Source organism: Mytilus galloprovincialis, chromosome 12, assembly GCF_965363235.1.
Source record: "Mytilus galloprovincialis chromosome 12, xbMytGall1.hap1.1, whole genome shotgun sequence".
In the NCBI taxonomy this organism is placed as follows: domain Eukaryota; kingdom Metazoa; phylum Mollusca; class Bivalvia; order Mytilida; family Mytilidae; genus Mytilus; species Mytilus galloprovincialis.
The window spans coordinates 4,054,113-4,075,567 of NC_134849.1; the positions used below are offsets into that span (position 1 = coordinate 4,054,113).

General features: G+C 35.2%; 1 protein-coding gene across 1 annotated transcript in view; it reads left to right on the plus strand.

Moving 5' to 3' along the window:
• LOC143055410 (MAM domain-containing glycosylphosphatidylinositol anchor protein 2-like) overlaps positions 1–21,455 on the plus strand; it is a 66,115-nt gene that overhangs the window by 12,632 nt on the left and 32,028 nt on the right. Inside the window, exons 4-6 of the mRNA XM_076228543.1 lie at positions 2,506–2,597; positions 5,090–5,222; positions 5,523–5,704. Of these exons, the coding sequence (XP_076084658.1) occupies positions 2,506–2,597; positions 5,090–5,222; positions 5,523–5,704 (407 nt within the window). The remainder of the gene's footprint in view (positions 1–2,505; positions 2,598–5,089; positions 5,223–5,522; positions 5,705–21,455) is intronic.

The window sequence follows — 21,455 nt, forward strand, 5'->3', positions numbered from 1 at the left end:
ATATATATCCCATATGCAGTCTGAGTTAGTATATTGCTACAAATGTTCGGGAAATTGATAAATTTAAAATTAAAATCGTCTCGTTAGAACCATGTTGATCTGGCCATTCGGTTGTTTAGAACCTTTCAATCGTGTATGGGTGGATCTGAAATAAAATTTCAAAAATAAGAAAGCAATGAATAAGGTTGTTACATTTGATATATGCCTTTTTGTGCGTATTTGTTAAATACTTGTTTTTTTTTTTATCAAGTTTATTGGTATTAAGTTACTGTCATTATTGTTTATGGTATTCTTGTATTCTTGTCTATCATTTTTCTAATGTGCTTTGTCAATATGCCATTTGTTGTTACTTCGAAAACTTGTTTGTTGCTCGTCTTTCTTTTTTGGTATGTGCTTTGTCTATATATGAAAACAGAAGATGTGGTATGATTGCCAAGGAGACAACTCTCCACAATAGACCAAACTGACACAGAAAAGAAAAACTATAGATCACCTTACGGCCTTCAACAATGAGCAAAAACCCGAAATGACAATGTAAAACATTTCCAACGAGACAATTAACGGCCTTATTTATATGCCTTTTTACGTTTATTCGTTACATAAATGACGTGGCTCTGTACATCCTGTACTATGGTAAATGTGTGTATTCTTGTCTTAAACTTTACTTATAGGATTGGTCTGTATGCCATTTTGTGCTTCGTTGTGACATGATTGTGTGTTAGTTTAGTGATTAGTATTATAGCACAATGTTGACTGCTGTATTATTGACATTTTTACCTATTATGTATGTTTCTTGTGTATAATTCGGAGTTTATTATGACGTCCATTATCACTATATTAGTATACATATTTTTTAAGGGGCCAGCTGAAGGACGCCTCCGGGTGCGGGAGTTTCTCGCTACGTTGAAGACCCATTGGTGGCCTTTGGCTGTTGTCTGCTCTATGGTCGGGTTGTTGTCGCTTTGACACATTCTTCATTTCCTTTCTCAATTTTGTTTTGTTCACACATCGTTGTCAATATATTGGAATTTGATGCGGCTGTCATACAAGTGAGAGGTTACGCTAGTTATAAAACTAGGTTCAATTTCCAATTTTCTATATAAGAAAATGCATGTTCCAAGTCAGTAATATGACAGTTGTTATCCATTCGTTTGATCTTTTGATTTTGCCATTTGATTAGGGACTTTTTCCGTTTTGAATTTTCCTCGGTATTCTGTATTTTTGAAATTTTAATTCATACCGCTGTTAAAAAGCCATAAATCGATAGAGAGAAAACAAATGTGGCTCAGAAACTTATAACGACGGAAACAAATCAACTATTAGAGGGAAAAAACCGAACAACAGAAACACTTTAGTGCAACAAAACCACACGCCAACATACATAGAAACGGACTGTGTGATAACAAATATACCTGATTACCCTAGCCGTATTTGGCACAACCTTTTAGAATTTTGGATCCTCAATGCTCTTCAACTATGTACTTGTTTGGCTTTATAATTATTTTGATATGAGCGTCACTGATGAGTCTTTTGTAGACGAAATGCGCGTCTGGCGTATTAAATAATAATCCTGGTACCTTTGATAACTTATTGTTCCCTTCTAACTCAAGGTTATTTAATTGTATGATGTTTTGACAGTTCCCATTTTTTTCTAATTTTTTCACATATTAGCAACGATTCGAACTCACGTTATTTTTCTACTTTGGAAACTCGCAAAATAAGTTGTTTGTCAGTAAATCTTCTTCATATGTCCTGTTCCAAAAAGGGAATTTGACATTTGTTATTAAACAGACCGTGTATCTGTATGTTGGCGTTTGGTTTTGTTGCACTTCAGTGTTTCCCTCAAATAGTTCTCCATTGTTTTTTAGTTTTTAACCCATATTTGTTTTCTCTCCATCGATGTATGAGTTTTCAACAGCGGTTTACAGCTGTTGCCATTATTCCTCAGTATAAAGTCCTTCTGTACAAAAGACATGATGGTATGAAATAAATATTAGACCAACATACTAGAGAACCAATAAACGAGCATTCAAGTATGGAGAAGTGGTATGATTGCCAATGAGACAAATATCCCAAACCTTAATTGCAAATAGTTTTGAGAGATACCAGGATTATAATTTAATACCCCAGACGCGCGTTTCGTCTACATAAGACTCATCAGTGGTGACGATCCGATCAAAATATTCATAAAGCCAAACAAGTAAAAAGTTGAAGAGCATTGAGGACCAAAATTTCGAAAAAGTAATGCCAAATACGGATAAGGTAATCTCTGCTTGAGATAAGAAAATCCTTATTTTATTCATAAAATTCGAAGTTTTGTAAACCGGAAATTTTTAAAAATGACCACATGATTGATATTCTTGTCAGCACCGAAGTGCTGACTGCTGGGCTGGTGATAAACGCGAAATAAAGTATCTACTATAATAAGAAATTTGCATGTATAAGAAATGAACAATGTTTGCAATCTGATTCTAAAGTGCATTACATTCGACCTTTTGTCGCCAGTTATAGGCTACAGCTGTGGATTTGAGACTGAGGGGGCACCATGTATATTCTTTGAATCAGATCAGGATGACTTTGATTGGACACGACATTCTGTAAGTTCTTAGAAAAATCCAGTGTATCTTTCAAAAAAACATCGTTTGATTTCGCGTAAGTTTTGAATTAAGTTATATTGTTGTTGACTTATCATTTTTTTAATTATTTTTTTTTCTAAAAGAAGATTTTGTAGACAAAACTTCACATGCTGACAGACCTTAAAATGAACAAATAATTGAAGGAAAGCCCATACATTTATTTAAATTATGGTTGTGTATATTCTTACTTTTGTATTCGTTTAGAAAAAAATCACAAGATCAACTATTATTCAAAGGTAAATTGAAAACAGCATAGAAGATTTATATTGCATGGTAACTTCTTAAGAGTACTAATATTGTACTGTAATTGTCAGAATGTTTATCCAATCACAACAACCAAACACATGAATTTATGTGTTACTTCTGACTTAGTGACCATTATGAGGTCCCAATTGTAGCCTTTTTATGAGGTCGATACGAGGATATGTCGACATCAAGAAGTATATCGACCTCAGACTTTGTAGTCGCACTATATAGGCATAAATAAATAGTAGACTATATAGGGTTCTGGATAGAAAAGAAACCCACGTATGAGGTACAAAAGTTATGCCTCAACATCATGTGCAGAACTCTTTCAAATACCTGTATAAAAAATACTAAATTATAGTTACTATGCACAGACTAAAATAGTACTTAAAATCTATCAAACGGAGACAAAAATATTATAAAGACTCTGAAAAGTATAAGTCAAGTTAACATTTTACCTATTTACTCTCGGACTCATTTTGCACAAATATTCGGCATTCAATAGGTTTATCTTTACAATATTTATTCTCAGGCTTTAATTATGTAATTCAAATGTAAATCAATAATGTGCCTGTTATAAAAGTTACGTTAACCTTTTAAATAATTTACAACATTCACTCACCAATCACACGAAACACATTCTCACTACGAATTCATGCTAAAATGGAAAGTTACCCGTTCGTGAAATACTGATTAATCCGGTAATAAAATCAAATGGAAATAAGATATAGAAAAATATCAAAAGAGATAAGTAAGTAAACTGACCTGAAATAGTTGTGGAATTCCGCCAAATGATGCGAAAAGTACAAAATATGAAAACAGCATACAGTATATGAAACGTCGTTCTGTTTAAACATCAATCCACAATTGAATATAGACTAAATAGAAATAAACCGCCAAAAGATATATACATGTAACCAATGCAATAGAAGCAAGTGTGCGGTCAAATCAAGCGTAAAACACTGATCATCAGAATAGTAGAAGTGAGTAATAATTTAGGTAAAACTAGTCATTCGTCAAAGTCCGTGAATATAAAATACGAATAACACCACTCATAATTAATTACAATCCGTAATTAATCTATTTGGAAACGAAAACACAAATATGAATTTGGAATAAAATCAACTTTATCTAAAACCAATTGAAATCGGAAATAAAATATAAATTACAAAATCATACAAGTATTTATTTAATCGTGAATAAATACACGCTAGCCCATACTCCTCCCTGATGCTCTGTGGAGTTTTCACAATATCTAAAATGTCTTTGCAGCTTCTGTTTGTAGATCTTTAAATAAGTTGGTTCAGCCTGAGAAAGGGCGTCCCGATCAGATCCTGAAGCTTCTGTCGCTAATACCTCATTTTGCTCTCCTTGCTGTGATGTTGAATCTGTAACGGATGGGTTACTGTCATCATCAGCATCTGAACGATAACGACCAATTCAACTGACTAATCATTCTGTCTGTAGTCCTGAATAGATACTGGTCTATCAGTTATCATTGTAGGTGGTACTTTTGTTGGCTTTCTTTTCCTTATTGTCAGTACTGGTCTGTTCTCTTCATCATGCTCATGTGTTTCTGTGATGAATCCTACAGGTAGTAAATGGTTCCTGTGCAAATTTTTCTTCTTTCTACCGCCATGTTCTTTTTGCACTGTATAAACTGGAAGGTCTTTGTTTGGTATCCTCAGTCTGTATCCTTCTTTTTTGTCATACAAAGACTTTCATTATATAATACAGTATAGCCCTTTTCCCTGATTTGTATGGATATAAGATCAGTGATTTGTTACGGTAAAACAAAAAGAATATTTTTAAAACATAAAAGAGGATATTCAGTGCAAAACCAGACACCAATAAACTCCTTTTACATGTTTTATTTGTATTAAAAATATTATTACACTACTGTAATTTCCGATAATTGCTTGCATTTAAGAGTCTTTTAATTATTTTGATTTTCAGAGAACACCATACATATATATGTATTAGATTCTAAATTGCAAGTTCTTATTATTGCCTTTTCTGATTTAAAAAAACAACATCGGAATAATTTCTTAATTAACAGTACTCCAAAAGTACAAGGAGAGTTTTTTCCTTAGGTAAAATTATAATGTATAACACACATTTGTTTTTGGCTCTGATGTCATAAAATGTGAAAGTCACAAATTTTTAATGATACAAAATAAGATAAATGAACTAATTTATTTTTTAAGTTGGAAACCTTTAGTAGTGACACAGGACCATTAAGTGCAGCCGAGGGAGATTACTACATATACATAGAGTCTTCACTCCCAAGACGTAATGGTCATCAAGCTATACTTACAACTGAAGATGTTAGCTTTCCAGGTAGCTGTCTTCTTTAAGTTCTTTCTCTGCTAAATAAAAAAAAAAATGTTATGTGTTTCAGAAAATTTCCAGTACCTTATGCCGGCCTTAATATTTATAAATAAAAATTAAAACTGTAAGTAAGCTTGAGCTTGAAATATAAATTACTAAATCATTACATAATCTTTTTGAGAAATATGCTCGTATTTCATTGTAATTATAATTGTATTCTTGATAATAGACATCTTCTTTTTTATAATCTCAATGTTAAGTATGTGTAACCTCTCTATAATCTATTCATAATCCACTTAATTGTTTCAGTTAGTAGTTGGTGTCTCAATTTCCAGTACAATATGAGGGGGGGTTCAATAGGGGATTTGGAAGTATTTGCTGGGGAAAAACTATCCACCTTGACAAGTCTCTGGAAAAGAACAGGAGAGCAACCTGACCCATTACTGTGGAAAAATGCTTCTATAACCATACCAGAATATATCAATACTGTTGTACGTATTCCATAATGATAGTAAACTGCTGCTGTTGTCCTGTTGTGGGCATTATGTAATGATAGAAAACAAACTGCTACTTTAGAAAAAGCAAACTTTAGTTGTCATGTTGTGAGCACAATGTATTTATAAGGAAAGAAAACTGCTGCTTTAGACATCGCAAACTTTAGTTGTCATGTTGTGAGCACTATGTATTTATAAGGAAAGAAAACTGCTGCTTTAGACATCGCCAACTTTAGTTGTCATGTTGTGAGCACAATGTATTTATAAAGATAGCAAACTGCTGCTTCAGACATCGCCAACTTTAGTTGTCATGTTGTGAGCACAATGTATTTATAAGGAAAGAAAACTGCTGCTTTAGACATCGCCAACTTTAGTTGTCATGTTGTGAGCACAATGTATTTATAAAGATAGCAAACTGCTGCTTCAGACATCGCCAACTTTAGTTGTCATGTTGTGAGCACAATGTATTTATAAAGATAGCAAACTGCTGCTTCAGACATCGCAAACTTTAGTTGTCATGTTGTGAGCACAATGTATTTATAAAGATAGCAAACTGCTGCTTTAGACATCGCCAACTTTAGTTGTCATGTTGTGAGCACTATGTATTTATAAGGAAAGAAAACTGCTGCTTTAGACATCGCAAACTTTAGTTGTCATGTTGTGAGCACAATGTATTTATAAAGATAGCAAACTGCTGCTTTAGACATCGCCAACTTTAGTTGTCATGTTGTGAGCACAATGTATTTATAAAGATAGCAAACTGCTGCTTCAGACATCGCCAACTTTAGTTGTCATGTTGTGAGCACAATGTATTTATAAAGATAGCAAACTGCTGCTTTAGACATCGCCAACTTTAGTTGTCATGTTGTGAGCACTATGTATTTATAAAGATAGCAAACTGCTGCTTTAGACATCGCCAACTTTAGTTGTCATGTTGTGAGCACAATGTATTTATAAAGATAGCAAACTGCTGCTTTAGACATCGCCAACTTTAGTTGTCATGTTGTGAGCACAATGTATTTATAAAGATAGCAAACTGCTGCTTTAGACATCGCCAACTTTAGTTGTCATGTTGTGAGCACAATGTATTTATAAAGATAGCAAACTGCTGCTTTAGACATCGCCAACTTTAGTTGTCATGTTGTGAGCACAATGTATTTATAAGGAAAGAAAACTGCTGCTTTAGACATCGCAAACTTTAGTTGTCATGTTGTGAGCACAATGTATTTATAAGGAAAGAAAACTGCTGCTTTAGACATCGCAAACTTTAGTTGTCATGGTGTGAGCACAATGTATTTATAAAGATAGCAAACTGCTGCTTTAGACATCGCCAACTTTAGTTGTCATGTTGTGAGCACAATGTATTTATAAGGAAAGAAAACTGCTGCTTTAGACATCGCCAACTTTAGTTGTCATGTTGTGAGCACAATGTATTTATAAAGATAGCAAACTGCTGCTTCAGACATCGCCAACTTTAGTTGTCATGTTGTGAGCACAATGTATTTATAAAGATAGCAAACTGCTGCTTTAGACATCGCCAACTTTAGTTGTCATGTTGTGAGCACAATGTATTTATAAAGATAGCAAACTGCTGCTTTAGACATCGCCAACTTTAGTTGTCATGTTGTGAGCACAATGTATTTATATTGATAGCAAACTGCTGCTTTAGACATCGCCAACTTTAGTTGTCATGTTGTGAGCACAATGTATTTATAAAGATAGCAAACTGCTGCTTTAGACATCGCCAACTTTAGTTGTCATGTTGTGAGCACAATGTATTTATAAAGATAGCAAACTGCTGCTTTAGACATCGCTAACTTTAGTTGTCATGTTGTGAGCACAATGTATTTATAAAGATAGCAAACTGCTGCTTTAGACATCGCCAACTTTAGTTGTCATGTTGTGAACACTATGTATTTATAATGATAGCAAACTGCTGCTTTAGACATCGCCAACTTTAGTTGTCATGTTGTGAGCACTATATATTTATACGGAAAGAAAACTGCTGCTTTAGACATCGCAAACTTTAGTTGTCATGTTGTGAGCACTATGTATTTATAAGGAAAGAAAACTGCTGCTTTAGACATCGCCAACTTTAGTTGTCATGTTGTGAGCACAATGTATTTATAAAGATAGCACACTGCTGCTTTAGACATCGCCAACTTTAGTTGTCATGTTGTGAGCACTATGTATTTATAAGGAAAGAAAACTGCTGCTTTAGACATCGCAAACTTTAGTTGTCATGTTGTGAGCACAATGTATTTATAAAGATAGCAAACTGCTGCTTCAGACATCGCCAACTTTAGTTGTCATGTTGTAAGCACAATGTATTAATAAAGATAGCAAACTGCTGCTTCAGACATCGCCAACTTTAGTTGTCATGTTGTGAGCACAATGTATTTATAAAGATAGCAAACTGCTGCTTCAGACATCGCCAACTTTAGTTGTCATGTTGTGAGCACAATGTATTTATAAGGAAAGAAAACTGCTGCTTTAGACATCGCAAACTTTAGTTGTCATGTTGTGAGCACAATGTATTTATAAGGAAAGAAAACTGCTGCTTTAGACATCGCAAACTTTAGTTGTCATGTTGTGAGCACAATGTATTTATAAGGAAAGAAAACTTCTGCTTTAGACATCGCCGACTTTAGTTGTCATGTTGTGAGCACAATGTATTTATAAAGATAGCAAACTGCTGCTTTAGACATCGCCAACTTTAGTTGTCATGTTGTGAGCACAATGTATTTATAAAGATAGCAAACTGCTGCTTTAGACATCGCAAACTTAAGTTGTCATGTTGTGAGCACAATGTATTTATATTGATAGCAAACTGCTGCTTTAGACATCGCCAACTTTAGTTGTCATGTTGTGAGCACAATGTATTTATAAAGATAGCAAACTGCTGCTTTAGACATCGCCAACTTTAGTTGTCATGTTGTGAGCACTATGTATTTATAAAGATAGCAAACTGCTGCTTTAGACATCGCCAACTTTAGTTGTCATGTTGTGAGCACAATGTATTTATAAAGATAGCAAACTGCTGCTTTAGACATCGCCAACTTTAGTTGTCATGTTGTGAGCACAATGTATTTATAAAGATAGCAAACTGCTGCTTTAGACATCGCCAACTTTAGTTGTCATGTTGTGAGCACAATGTATTTATAAAGATAGCAAACTGCTGCTTTAGACATCGCCAACTTTAGTTGTCATGTTGTGAGCACAATGTATTTATAAGGAAAGAAAACTGCTGCTTTAGACATCGCAAACTTTAGTTGTCATGTTGTGAGCACAATGTATTTATAAGGAAAGAAAACTGCTGCTTTAGACATCGCAAACTTTAGTTGTCATGTTGTGAGCACAATGTATTTATAAAGATAGCAAACTGCTGCTTTAGACATCGCCAACTTTAGTTGTCATGTTGTGAGCACAATGTATTTATAAAGATAGCAAACTGCTGCTTCAGACATCGCCAACTTTAGTTGTCATGTTGTGAGCACAATGTATTTATAAAGATAGCAAACTGCTGCTTTAGACATCGCCAACTTTAGTTGTCATGTTGTGAGCACTATGTATTTATAAAGATAGCAAACTGCTGCTTTAGACATCGCCAACTTTAGTTGTCATGTTGTGAGCACAATGTATTTATAAAGATAGCAAACTGCTGCTTTAGACATCGCAAACTTTAGTTGTCATGTTGTGAGCACAATGTATTTATAAAGATAGCAAACTGCTGCTTTAGACATCGCCAACTTTAGTTGTCATGTTGTGAGCACAATGTATTTATAAAGATAGCAAACTGCTGCTTTAGACATCGCCAACTTTAGTTGTCATGTTGTGAGCACAATGTATTTATAAAGATAGCAAACTGCTGCTTTAGACATCGCCAACTTTAGTTGTCATGTTGTGAGCACAATGTATTTATAAAGATAGCAAACTGCTGCTTTAGACATCGCTAACTTTAGTTGTCATGTTGTGAGCACAATGTATTTATAAAGATAGCAAACTGCTGCTTTAGACATCGCCAACTTTAGTTGTCATGTTGTGAACACTATGTATTTATAATGATAGCAAACTGCTGCTTTAGACATCGCCAACTTTAGTTGTCATGTTGTGAGCACTATATATTTATAAGAAAAGAAAACTGCTGCTTTAGACATCGCAAACTTTAGTTGTCATGTTGTGAGCACTATGTATTTATAAGGAAAGAAAACTGCTGCTTTAGACATCGCCAACTTTAGTTGTCATGTTGTGAGCACAATGTATTTATAAAGATAGCACACTGCTGCTTTAGACATCGCCAACTTTAGTTGTCATGTTGTGAGCACTATGTATTTATAAGGAAAGAAAACTGCTGCTTTAGACATCGCAAACTTTAGTTGTCATGTTGTGAGCACAATGTATTTATAAAGATAGCAAACTGCTGCTTCAGACATCGCCAACTTTAGTTGTCATGTTGTGAGCACAATGTATTAATAAAGATAGCAAACTGCTGCTTCAGACATCGCCAACTTTAGTTGTCATGTTGTGAGCACAATGTATTTATAAAGATAGCAAACTGCTGCTTCAGACATCGCCAACTTTAGTTGTCATGTTGTGAGCACAATGTATTTATAAGGAAAGAAAACTGCTGCTTTAGACATCGCAAACTTTAGTTGTCATGTTGTGAGCACAATGTATTTATAAGGAAAGAAAACTGCTGCTTTAGACATCGCAAACTTTAGTTGTCATGTTGTGAGCACAATGTATTTATAAGGAAAGAAAACTTCTGCTTTAGATATCGCCAACTTTAGTTGTCATGTTGTGAGCACAATGTATTTATAAAGATAGCAAACTGCTGCTTTAGACATCGCCAACTTTAGTTGTCATGTTGTGAGCACAATGTATTTATAAAGATAGCAAACTGCTGCTTTAGACATCGCCAACTTAAGTTGTCATGTTGTGAGCACAATGTATTTATATTGATAGCAAACTGCTGCTTTAGACATCGCCAACTTTAGTTGTCATGTTGTGAGCACAATGTATTTATAAAGATAGCAAACTGCTGCTTTAGACATCGCCAACTTTAGTTGTCATGTTGTGAGCACTATGTATTTATAAAGATAGCAAACTGCTGCTTTAGACATCGCCAACTTTAGTTGTCATGTTGTGAGCACAATGTATTTAAAAAGATAGCAAACTGCTGCTTTAGACATCGCCAACTTTAGTTGTCATGTTGTGAGCACAATGTATTTATAAAGATAGCAAACTGCTGCTTTAGACATCGCCAACTTTAGTTGTCATGTTGTGAGCACAATGTATTTATAAAGATAGCAAACTGCTGCTTCAGACATCGCCAACTTTAGTTGTCATGTTGTGAGCACAATGTATTTATAAAGATAGCAAACTGCTGCTTTAGACATCGCCAACTTTAGTTGTCATGTTGTGAGCACAATGTATTTATAAAGATAGCAAACTGCTGCTTTAGACATCGCCAACTTTAGTTGTCATGTTGTGAGCACAATGTATTTATATTGATAGCAAACTGCTGCTTTAGACATCGCCAACTTTAGTTGTCATGTTGTGAGCACAATGTATTTATAAAGATAGCAAACTGCTGCTTTAGACATCGCCAACTTTAGTTGTCATGTTGTGAGCACAATGTATTTATAAAGATAGCAAACTGCTGCTTTAGACATCGCTAACTTTAGTTGTCATGTTGTGAGCACAATGTATTTATAAAGATAGCAAACTGCTGCTTTAGACATCGCCAACTTTAGTTGTCATGTTGTGAACACTATGTATTTATAATGATAGCAAACTGCTGCTTTAGACATCGCCAACTTTAGTTGTCATGTTGTGAGCACTATATATTTATAAGGAAAGAAAACTGCTGCTTTAGACATCGCAAACTTTAGTTGTGATGTTGTGAGCACTATGTATTTATAAGGAAAGAAAACTGCTGCTTTAGACATCGCCAACTTTAGTTGTCATGTTGTGAGCACAATGTATTTATAAAGATAACACACTGCTGCTTTAGACATCGCCAACTTTAGTTGTCATGTTGTGAGCACTATGTATTTATAAGGAAAGAAAACTGCTGCTTTAGACATCGCAAACTTTAGTTGTCATGTTGTGAGCACAATGTATTTATAAAGATAGCAAACTGCTGCTTCAGACATCGCCAACTTTAGTTGTCATGTTGTGAGCACAATGTATTAATAAAGATAGCAAACTGCTGCTTCAGACATCGCCAACTTTAGTTGTCATGTTGTGAGCACAATGTATTTATAAAGATAGCAAACTGCTGCTTCAGACATCGCCAACTTTAGTTGTCATGTTGTGAGCACAATGTATTTATCAGGAAAGAAAACTGCTGCTTTAGACATCGCAAACTTTAGTTGTCATGTTGTGAGCACAATGTATTTATAAGGAAAGAAAACTGCTGCTTTAGACATCGCAAACTTTAGTTGTCATGTTGTGAGCACAATGTATTTATCAGGAAAGAAAACTTCTGCTTTAGACATCGCCAACTTTAGTTGTCATGTTGTGAGCACAATGTATTTATAAAGATAGCAAACTGCTGCTTTAGACATCGCCAACTTTAGTTGTCATGTTGTGAGCACAATGTATTTATAAAGATAGCAAACTGCTGCTTTAGACATCGCCAACTTAAGTTGTCATGTTGTGAGCACAATGTATTTATATTGATAGCAAACTGCTGCTTTAGACATCGCCAACTTTAGTTGTCATGTTGTGAGCACAATGTATTTATAAAGATAGCAAACTGCTGCTTTAGACATCGCCAACTTTAGTTGTCATGTTGTGAGCACAATGTATTTATATTGATAGCAAACTGCTGCTTTAGACATCGCCAACTTTAGTTGTCATGTTGTGAGCACAATGTATTTATATTGATAGCAAACAGCTGCTTCAGACATCGCCAACTTTAGTTGTCATGTTGTGAGCACAATGTATTTATATTGATAGCAAACTGCTGCTTTAGACATCGCCAACTTTAGTTGTCATGTTGTGAGCACAATGTATTTATAAAGATAGCAAACTGCTGCTTTAGACATCGCCAACTTGAGTTGTCATGTTGTGAGCACAATGTATTTATAAGGAAAGAAAACTGCTGCTTTAGACATCGCCAACTTTAGTTGTCATGTTGTGAGCACAATGTATTTATAAAGATAGCAAACTGCTGCTTTAGACATCGCCAACTTTAGTTGTCATGTTGTGAGCACAATGTATTTATAAAGATAGCAAACTGCTGCTTTAGACATCGCCAACTTTAGTTGTCATGTTGTGAGCACAATGTATTTATAAAGATAGCAAACTGCTGCTTTAGACATCGCCAACTTTAGTTGTCATGTTGTGAGCACAATGTATTTATAAAGATAGCAAACTGCTGCTTCAGACATCGCCAACTTTAGTTGTCATGTTGTGAGCACAATGTATTTATAAAGATAGCAAACTGCTGCTTTAGACATCGCCAACTTTAGTTGTCATGTTGTGAGCACTATGTATTTATAAGGAAAGAAAACTGCTGCTTTAGACATCGCCAACTTTAGTTGTCATGTTGTGAGCACAATGTATTTATAAAGATAGCAAACTGCTGCTTTAGACATCGCAAACTTTAGTTGTCATGTTGTGAGCACAATGTATTTATAATGGTAGCAAACTGCTGCTTTAGACATCGCCAACTGTAGTTGTCATGTTGTGAGCACTGTGTATTTATAAGGAAAGAAAACTGCTGCTTTAGACATCGCAAACTTTAGTTGTCATGTTGTGAGCACAATGTATTTATAAAGATAGCAAACTGCTGCTTTAGACATCGCCAACTTTAGTTGTCATGTTGTGAGCACTATATATTTATACGGAAAGAAAACTGCTGCTTTAGACATCGCAAACTTTAGTTGTCATGTTGTGAGCACTATGTATTTATAAGGAAAGAAAACTGCTGCTTTAGACATCGCCAACTTTAGTTGTCATGTTGTGAGCACAATGTATTTATAAAGATAGCACACTGCTGCTTTAGACATCGCCAACTTTAGTTGTCATGTTGTGAGCACTATGTATTTATAAGGAAAGAAAACTGCTGCTTTAGACATCGCAAACTTTAGTTGTCATGTTGTGAGCACAATGTATTTATAAAGATAGCAAACTGCTGCTTCAGACATCGCCAACTTTAGTTGTCATGTTGTAAGCACAATGTATTAATAAAGATAGCAAACTGCTGCTTCAGACATCGCCAACTTTAGTTGTCATGTTGTGAGCACAATGTATTTATAAAGATAGCAAACTGCTGCTTCAGACATCGCCAACTTTAGTTGTCATGTTGTGAGCACAATGTATTTATAAGGAAAGAAAACTGCTGCTTTAGACATCGCAAACTTTAGTTGTCATGTTGTGAGCACAATGTATTTATAAGGAAAGAAAACTGCTGCTTTAGACATCGCAAACTTTAGTTGTCATGTTGTGAGCACAATGTATTTATAAGGAAAGAAAACTTCTGCTTTAGACATCGCCGACTTTAGTTGTCATGTTGTGAGCACAATGTATTTATAAAGATAGCAAACTGCTGCTTTAGACATCGCCAACTTTAGTTGTCATGTTGTGAGCACAATGTATTTATAAAGATAGCAAACTGCTGCTTTAGACATCGCAAACTTAAGTTGTCATGTTGTGAGCACAATGTATTTATATTGATAGCAAACTGCTGCTTTAGACATCGCCAACTTTAGTTGTCATGTTGTGAGCACAATGTATTTATAAAGATAGCAAACTGCTGCTTTAGACATCGCCAACTTTAGTTGTCATGTTGTGAGCACTATGTATTTATAAAGATAGCAAACTGCTGCTTTAGACATCGCCAACTTTAGTTGTCATGTTGTGAGCACAATGTATTTATAAAGATAGCAAACTGCTGCTTTAGACATCGCCAACTTTAGTTGTCATGTTGTGAGCACAATGTATTTATAAAGATAGCAAACTGCTGCTTTAGACATCGCCAACTTTAGTTGTCATGTTGTGAGCACAATGTATTTATAAAGATAGCAAACTGCTGCTTTAGACATCGCCAACTTTAGTTGTCATGTTGTGAGCACAATGTATTTATAAGGAAAGAAAACTGCTGCTTTAGACATCGCAAACTTTAGTTGTCATGTTGTGAGCACAATGTATTTATAAGGAAAGAAAACTGCTGCTTTAGACATCGCAAACTTTAGTTGTCATGTTGTGAGCACAATGTATTTATAAAGATAGCAAACTGCTGCTTTAGACATCGCCAACTTTAGTTGTCATGTTGTGAGCACAATGTATTTATAAAGATAGCAAACTGCTGCTTCAGACATCGCCAACTTTAGTTGTCATGTTGTGAGCACAATGTATTTATAAAGATAGCAAACTGCTGCTTTAGACATCGCCAACTTTAGTTGTCATGTTGTGAGCACTATGTATTTATAAAGATAGCAAACTGCTGCTTTAGACATCGCCAACTTTAGTTGTCATGTTGTGAGCACAATGTATTTATAAAGATAGCAAACTGCTGCTTTAGACATCGCAAACTTTAGTTGTCATGTTGTGAGCACAATGTATTTATAAAGATAGCAAACTGCTGCTTTAGACATCGCCAACTTTAGTTGTCATGTTGTGAGCACAATGTATTTATAAAGATAGCAAACTGCTGCTTTAGACATCGCCAACTTTAGTTGTCATGTTGTGAGCACAATGTATTTATAAAGATAGCAAACTGCTGCTTTAGACATCGCCAACTTTAGTTGTCATGTTGTGAGCACAATGTATTTATAAAGATAGCAAACTGCTGCTTTAGACATCGCTAACTTTAGTTGTCATGTTGTGAGCACAATGTATTTATAAAGATAGCAAACTGCTGCTTTAGACATCGCCAACTTTAGTTGTCATGTTGTGAACACTATGTATTTATAATGATAGCAAACTGCTGCTTTAGACATCGCCAACTTTAGTTGTCATGTTGTGAGCACTATATATTTATAAGAAAAGAAAACTGCTGCTTTAGACATCGCAAACTTTAGTTGTCATGTTGTGAGCACTATGTATTTATAAGGAAAGAAAACTGCTGCTTTAGACATCGCCAACTTTAGTTGTCATGTTGTGAGCACAATGTATTTATAAAGATAGCACACTGCTGCTTTAGACATCGCCAACTTTAGTTGTCATGTTGTGAGCACTATGTATTTATAAGGAAAGAAAACTGCTGCTTTAGACATCGCAAACTTTAGTTGTCATGTTGTGAGCACAATGTATTTATAAAGATAGCAAACTGCTGCTTCAGACATCGCCAACTTTAGTTGTCATGTTGTGAGCACAATGTATTAATAAAGATAGCAAACTGCTGCTTCAGACATCGCCAACTTTAGTTGTCATGTTGTGAGCACAATGTATTTATAAAGATAGCAAACTGCTGCTTCAGACATCGCCAACTTTAGTTGTCATGTTGTGAGCACAATGTATTTATAAGGAAAGAAAACTGCTGCTTTAGACATCGCAAACTTTAGTTGTCATGTTGTGAGCACAATGTATTTATAAGGAAAGAAAACTGCTGCTTTAGACATCGCAAACTTTAGTTGTCATGTTGTGAGCACAATGTATTTATAAGGAAAGAAAACTTCTGCTTTAGATATCGCCAACTTTAGTTGTCATGTTGTGAGCACAATGTATTTATAAAGATAGCAAACTGCTGCTTTAGACATCGCCAACTTTAGTTGTCATGTTGTGAGCACAATGTATTTATAAAGATAGCAAACTGCTGCTTTAGACATCGCCAACTTAAGTTGTCATGTTGTGAGCACAATGTATTTATATTGATAGCAAACTGCTGCTTTAGACATCGCCAACTTTAGTTGTCATGTTGTGAGCACAATGTATTTATAAAGATAGCAAACTGCTGCTTTAGACATCGCCAACTTTAGTTGTCATGTTGTGAGCACTATGTATTTATAAAGATAGCAAACTGCTGCTTTAGACATCGCCAACTTTAGTTGTCATGTTGTGAGCACAATGTATTTAAAAAGATAGCAAACTGCTGCTTTAGACATCGCCAACTTTAGTTGTCATGTTGTGAGCACAATGTATTTATAAAGATAGCAAACTGCTGCTTTAGACATCGCCAACTTTAGTTGTCATGTTGTGAGCACAATGTATTTATAAAGATAGCAAACTGCTGCTTCAGACATCGCCAACTTTAGTTGTCATGTTGTGAGCACAATGTATTTATAAAGATAGCAAACTGCTGCTTTAGACATCGCCAACTTTAGTTGTCATGTTGTGAGCACAATGTATTTATAAAGATAGCAAACTGCTGCTTTAGACATCGCCAACTTTAGTTGTCATGTTGTGAGCACAATGTATTTATATTGATAGCAAACTGCTGCTTTAGACATCGCCAACTTTAGTTGTCATGTTGTGAGCACAATGTATTTATAAAGATAGCAAACTGCTGCTTTAGACATCGCCAACTTTAGTTGTCATGTTGTGAGCACAATGTATTTATAAAGATAGCAAACTGCTGCTTTAGACATCGCTAACTTTAGTTGTCATGTTGTGAGCACAATGTATTTATAAAGATAGCAAACTGCTGCTTTAGACATCGCCAACTTTAGTTGTCATGTTGTGAACACTATGTATTTATAATGATAGCAAACTGCTGCTTTAGACATCGCCAACTTTAGTTGTCATGTTGTGAGCACTATATATTTATAAGGAAAGAAAACTGCTGCTTTAGACATCGCAAACTTTAGTTGTGATGTTGTGAGCACTATGTATTTATAAGGAAAGAAAACTGCTGCTTTAGACATCGCCAACTTTAGTTGTCATGTTGTGAGCACAATGTATTTATAAAGATAACACACTGCTGCTTTAGACATCGCCAACTTTAGTTGTCATGTTGTGAGCACTATGTATTTATAAGGAAAGAAAACTGCTGCTTTAGACATCGCAAACTTTAGTTGTCATGTTGTGAGCACAATGTATTTATAAAGATAGCAAACTGCTGCTTCAGACATCGCCAACTTTAGTTGTCATGTTGTGAGCACAATGTATTAATAAAGATAGCAAACTGCTGCTTCAGACATCGCCAACTTTAGTTGTCATGTTGTGAGCACAATGTATTTATAAAGATAGCAAACTGCTGCTTCAGACATCGCCAACTTTAGTTGTCATGTTGTGAGCACAATGTATTTATCAGGAAAGAAAACTGCTGCTTTAGACATCGCAAACTTTAGTTGTCATGTTGTGAGCACAATGTATTTATAAGGAAAGAAAACTGCTGCTTTAGACATCGCAAACTTTAGTTGTCATGTTGTGAGCACAATGTATTTATCAGGAAAGAAAACTTCTGCTTTAGACATCGCCAACTTTAGTTGTCATGTTGTGAGCACAATGTATTTATAAAGATAGCAAACTGCTGCTTTAGACATCGCCAACTTTAGTTGTCATGTTGTGAGCACAATGTATTTATAAAGATAGCAAACTGCTGCTTTAGACATCGCCAACTTAAGTTGTCATGTTGTGAGCACAATGTATTTATATTGATAGCAAACTGCTGCTTTAGACATCGCCAACTTTAGTTGTCATGTTGTGAGCACAATGTATTTATAAAGATAGCAAACTGCTGCTTTAGACATCGCCAACTTTAGTTGTCATGTTGTGAGCACAATGTATTTATATTGATAGCAAACTGCTGCTTTAGACATCGCCAACTTTAGTTGTCATGTTGTGAGCACAATGTATTTATATTGATAGCAAACAGCTGCTTCAGACATCGCCAACTTTAGTTGTCATGTTGTGAGCACAATGTATTTATATTGATAGCAAACTGCTGCTTTAGACATCGCCAACTTTAGTTGTCATGTTGTGAGCACAATGTATTTATAAAGATAGCAAACTGCTGCTTTAGACATCGCCAACTTGAGTTGTCATGTTGTGAGCACAATGTATTTATAAGGAAAGAAAACTGCTGCTTTAGACATCGCCAACTTTAGTTGTCATGTTGTGAGCACAATGTATTTATAAAGATAGCAAACTGCTGCTTTAGACATCGCCAACTTTAGTTGTCATGTTGTGAGCACAATGTATTTATAAAGATAGCAAACTGCTGCTTTAGACATCGCCAACTTTAGTTGTCATGTTGTGAGCACAATGTATTTATAAAGATAGCAAACTGCTGCTTTAGACATCGCCAACTTTAGTTGTCATGTTGTGAGCACAATGTATTTATAAAGATAGCAAACTGCTGCTTCAGACATCGCCAACTTTAGTTGTCATGTTGTGAGCACAATGTATTTATAAAGATAGCAAACTGCTGCTTTAGACATCGCCAACTTTAGTTGTCATGTTGTGAGCACTATGTATTTATAAGGAAAGAAAACTGCTGCTTTAGACATCGCCAACTTTAGTTGTCATGTTGTGAGCACAATGTATTTATAAAGATAGCAAACTGCTGCTTTAGACATCGCAAACTTTAGTTGTCATGTTGTGAGCACAATGTATTTATAATGGTAGCAAACTGCTGCTTTAGACATCGCCAACTGTAGTTGTCATGTTGTGAGCACTGTGTATTTATAAGGAAAGAAAACTGCTGCTTTAGACATCGCAAACTTTAGTTGTCATGTTGTGAGCACAATGTATTTATAAAGATAGCAAACTGCTGCTTCAGACATCGCCAACTTTAGTTGTCATGTTGTGAGCACAATGTATTTATAAAGATAGCAAACTGCTGCTTTAGACATCGCCAACTTTAGTTGTCATGTTGTGAGCACTATGTATTTATAAGGAAAGAAAACTGCTGCTTTAGACATCGCAAACTTTAGTTGTCATGTTGTGAGCACTATGTATTTATAAGGAAAGAAAACTGCTGCTTTAGACATCGCCAACTTTAGTTGTCATGTTGTGAGCACTATGTATTTATAAAGATAGCAAACTGCTGCTTTAGACATCGCAAACTTTAGTTGTCATGTTGTGAGCACAATGTATTTATAAAGATAGCAAACTGCTGCTTTAGACATCGCCAACTTTAGTTGTCATGTTGTGAGCACAATGTATTTATAAAGATAGCAAACTGCTGCTTCAGACATCGCCAACTTTAGTTGTCATGTTGTGAGCACAATGTATTTATAAAGATAGCAAACTGCTGCTTTAGACATCGCCAACTTTAGTTGTCATGTTGTGAGCACAATGTATTTATAAAGATAGCAAACTGCTGCTTTAGACATCGCCAACTTTAGTTGTCATGTTGTGAGCACAATGTATTTATATTGATAGCAAACTGCTGCTTTAGACATCGCCAACTTTAGTTGTCATGTTGTGAGCACAATGTATTTATAAAGATAGCAAACTGCTGCTTTAGACATCGCCAACTTTAGTTGTCATGTTGTGAGCACAATGTATTTATAAAGATAGCAAACTGCTGCTTTAGACATCGCCAACTTTAGTTGTCATGTTGTGAACACTATGTATTTATAATGATAGCAAACTGCTGCTTTAGACATCGCCAACTTTAGTTGTCATGTTGTGAGCACTATGAATTTGTAAGGAAAGAAAACTGCTGCTTTAGACATCGCAAACTTTAGTTGTCATGTTGTGAGCACTATGTATTTATAAGGAAAGAAAACTGCTGCTTTAGACATCGCCAACTTTAGTTGTCATGTTGTGAGCACAATGTATTTATAAAGATAGCAAACTGCTGCTTTAGACATCGCCAACTTTAGTTGTTATGTTGTGAGCACTATGTATTTATAAGGAAAGAAAACTGCTGCTTTAGACATCGCCAACTTTAGTTGTCATGTTGTGAGCACAATGTATTTATAAAGATAGCAAACTGCTGCTTCGGACATCGCCAACTTTAGTTGTCATGTTGTGAGCACAATGTATTAATAAAGATAGCAAACTGCTGCTTAAGACATCGCCAACTTTAGTTGTCATGTTGTGAGCACAATGTATTTATAAAGATAGCAAACTGCTGCTTCAGACATCGCCAACTTTAGTTGTCATGTTGTGAGCACAATGTATTTATAAGGAAAGAAAACTGCTGCTTCAGACATCGCAAACTTTAGTTGTCATGTTGTGAGCACAATGTATTTATAAGGAAAGAAAACTGCTGCTTTAGACATCGCAAACTTTAGTTGTCATGTTGTGAGCACAATGTATTTATAAGGAAAGAAAACTGCTGCTTTAGACATCGCCAACTTTAGTTGTCATGTTGTGAGCACAATGTATTTATAAAGATAGCAAACTGCTGCTTTAGACATCGCAAACTTTAGTTGTCATGTTGTGAGCACAATGTATTTATAAAGATAGCAAACTGCTGCTTTAGACATCGCCAACTTTAGTTGTCATGTTGTGAGCACAATGTATTTATATTGATAGCAAACTGCTGCTTTAGACATCGCCAACTTTAGTTGTCATGTTGTGAGCACAATGTATTTATAAAGATAGCAAACTGCTGCTTTAGACATCGCCAACTTTAGTTGTCATGTTGTGAGCACAATGTATTTATAAAGATAGCAAACTGCTGCTTTAGACATCGCCAACTTTAGTTGTCATGTTGTGAGCACTATGTATTTATAATGATAGCAAACTGCTGCTTTAGACATCGCCAACTTTAGTTGTCATGTTGTGAGCACAATGTATTTATAAAGATAGCAAACTGCTGCTTTAGACATCGCCAACTTTAGTTGTCATGTTGTGAGCACTATGTATTTATAATGATAGCAAACTGCTGCTTTAGACA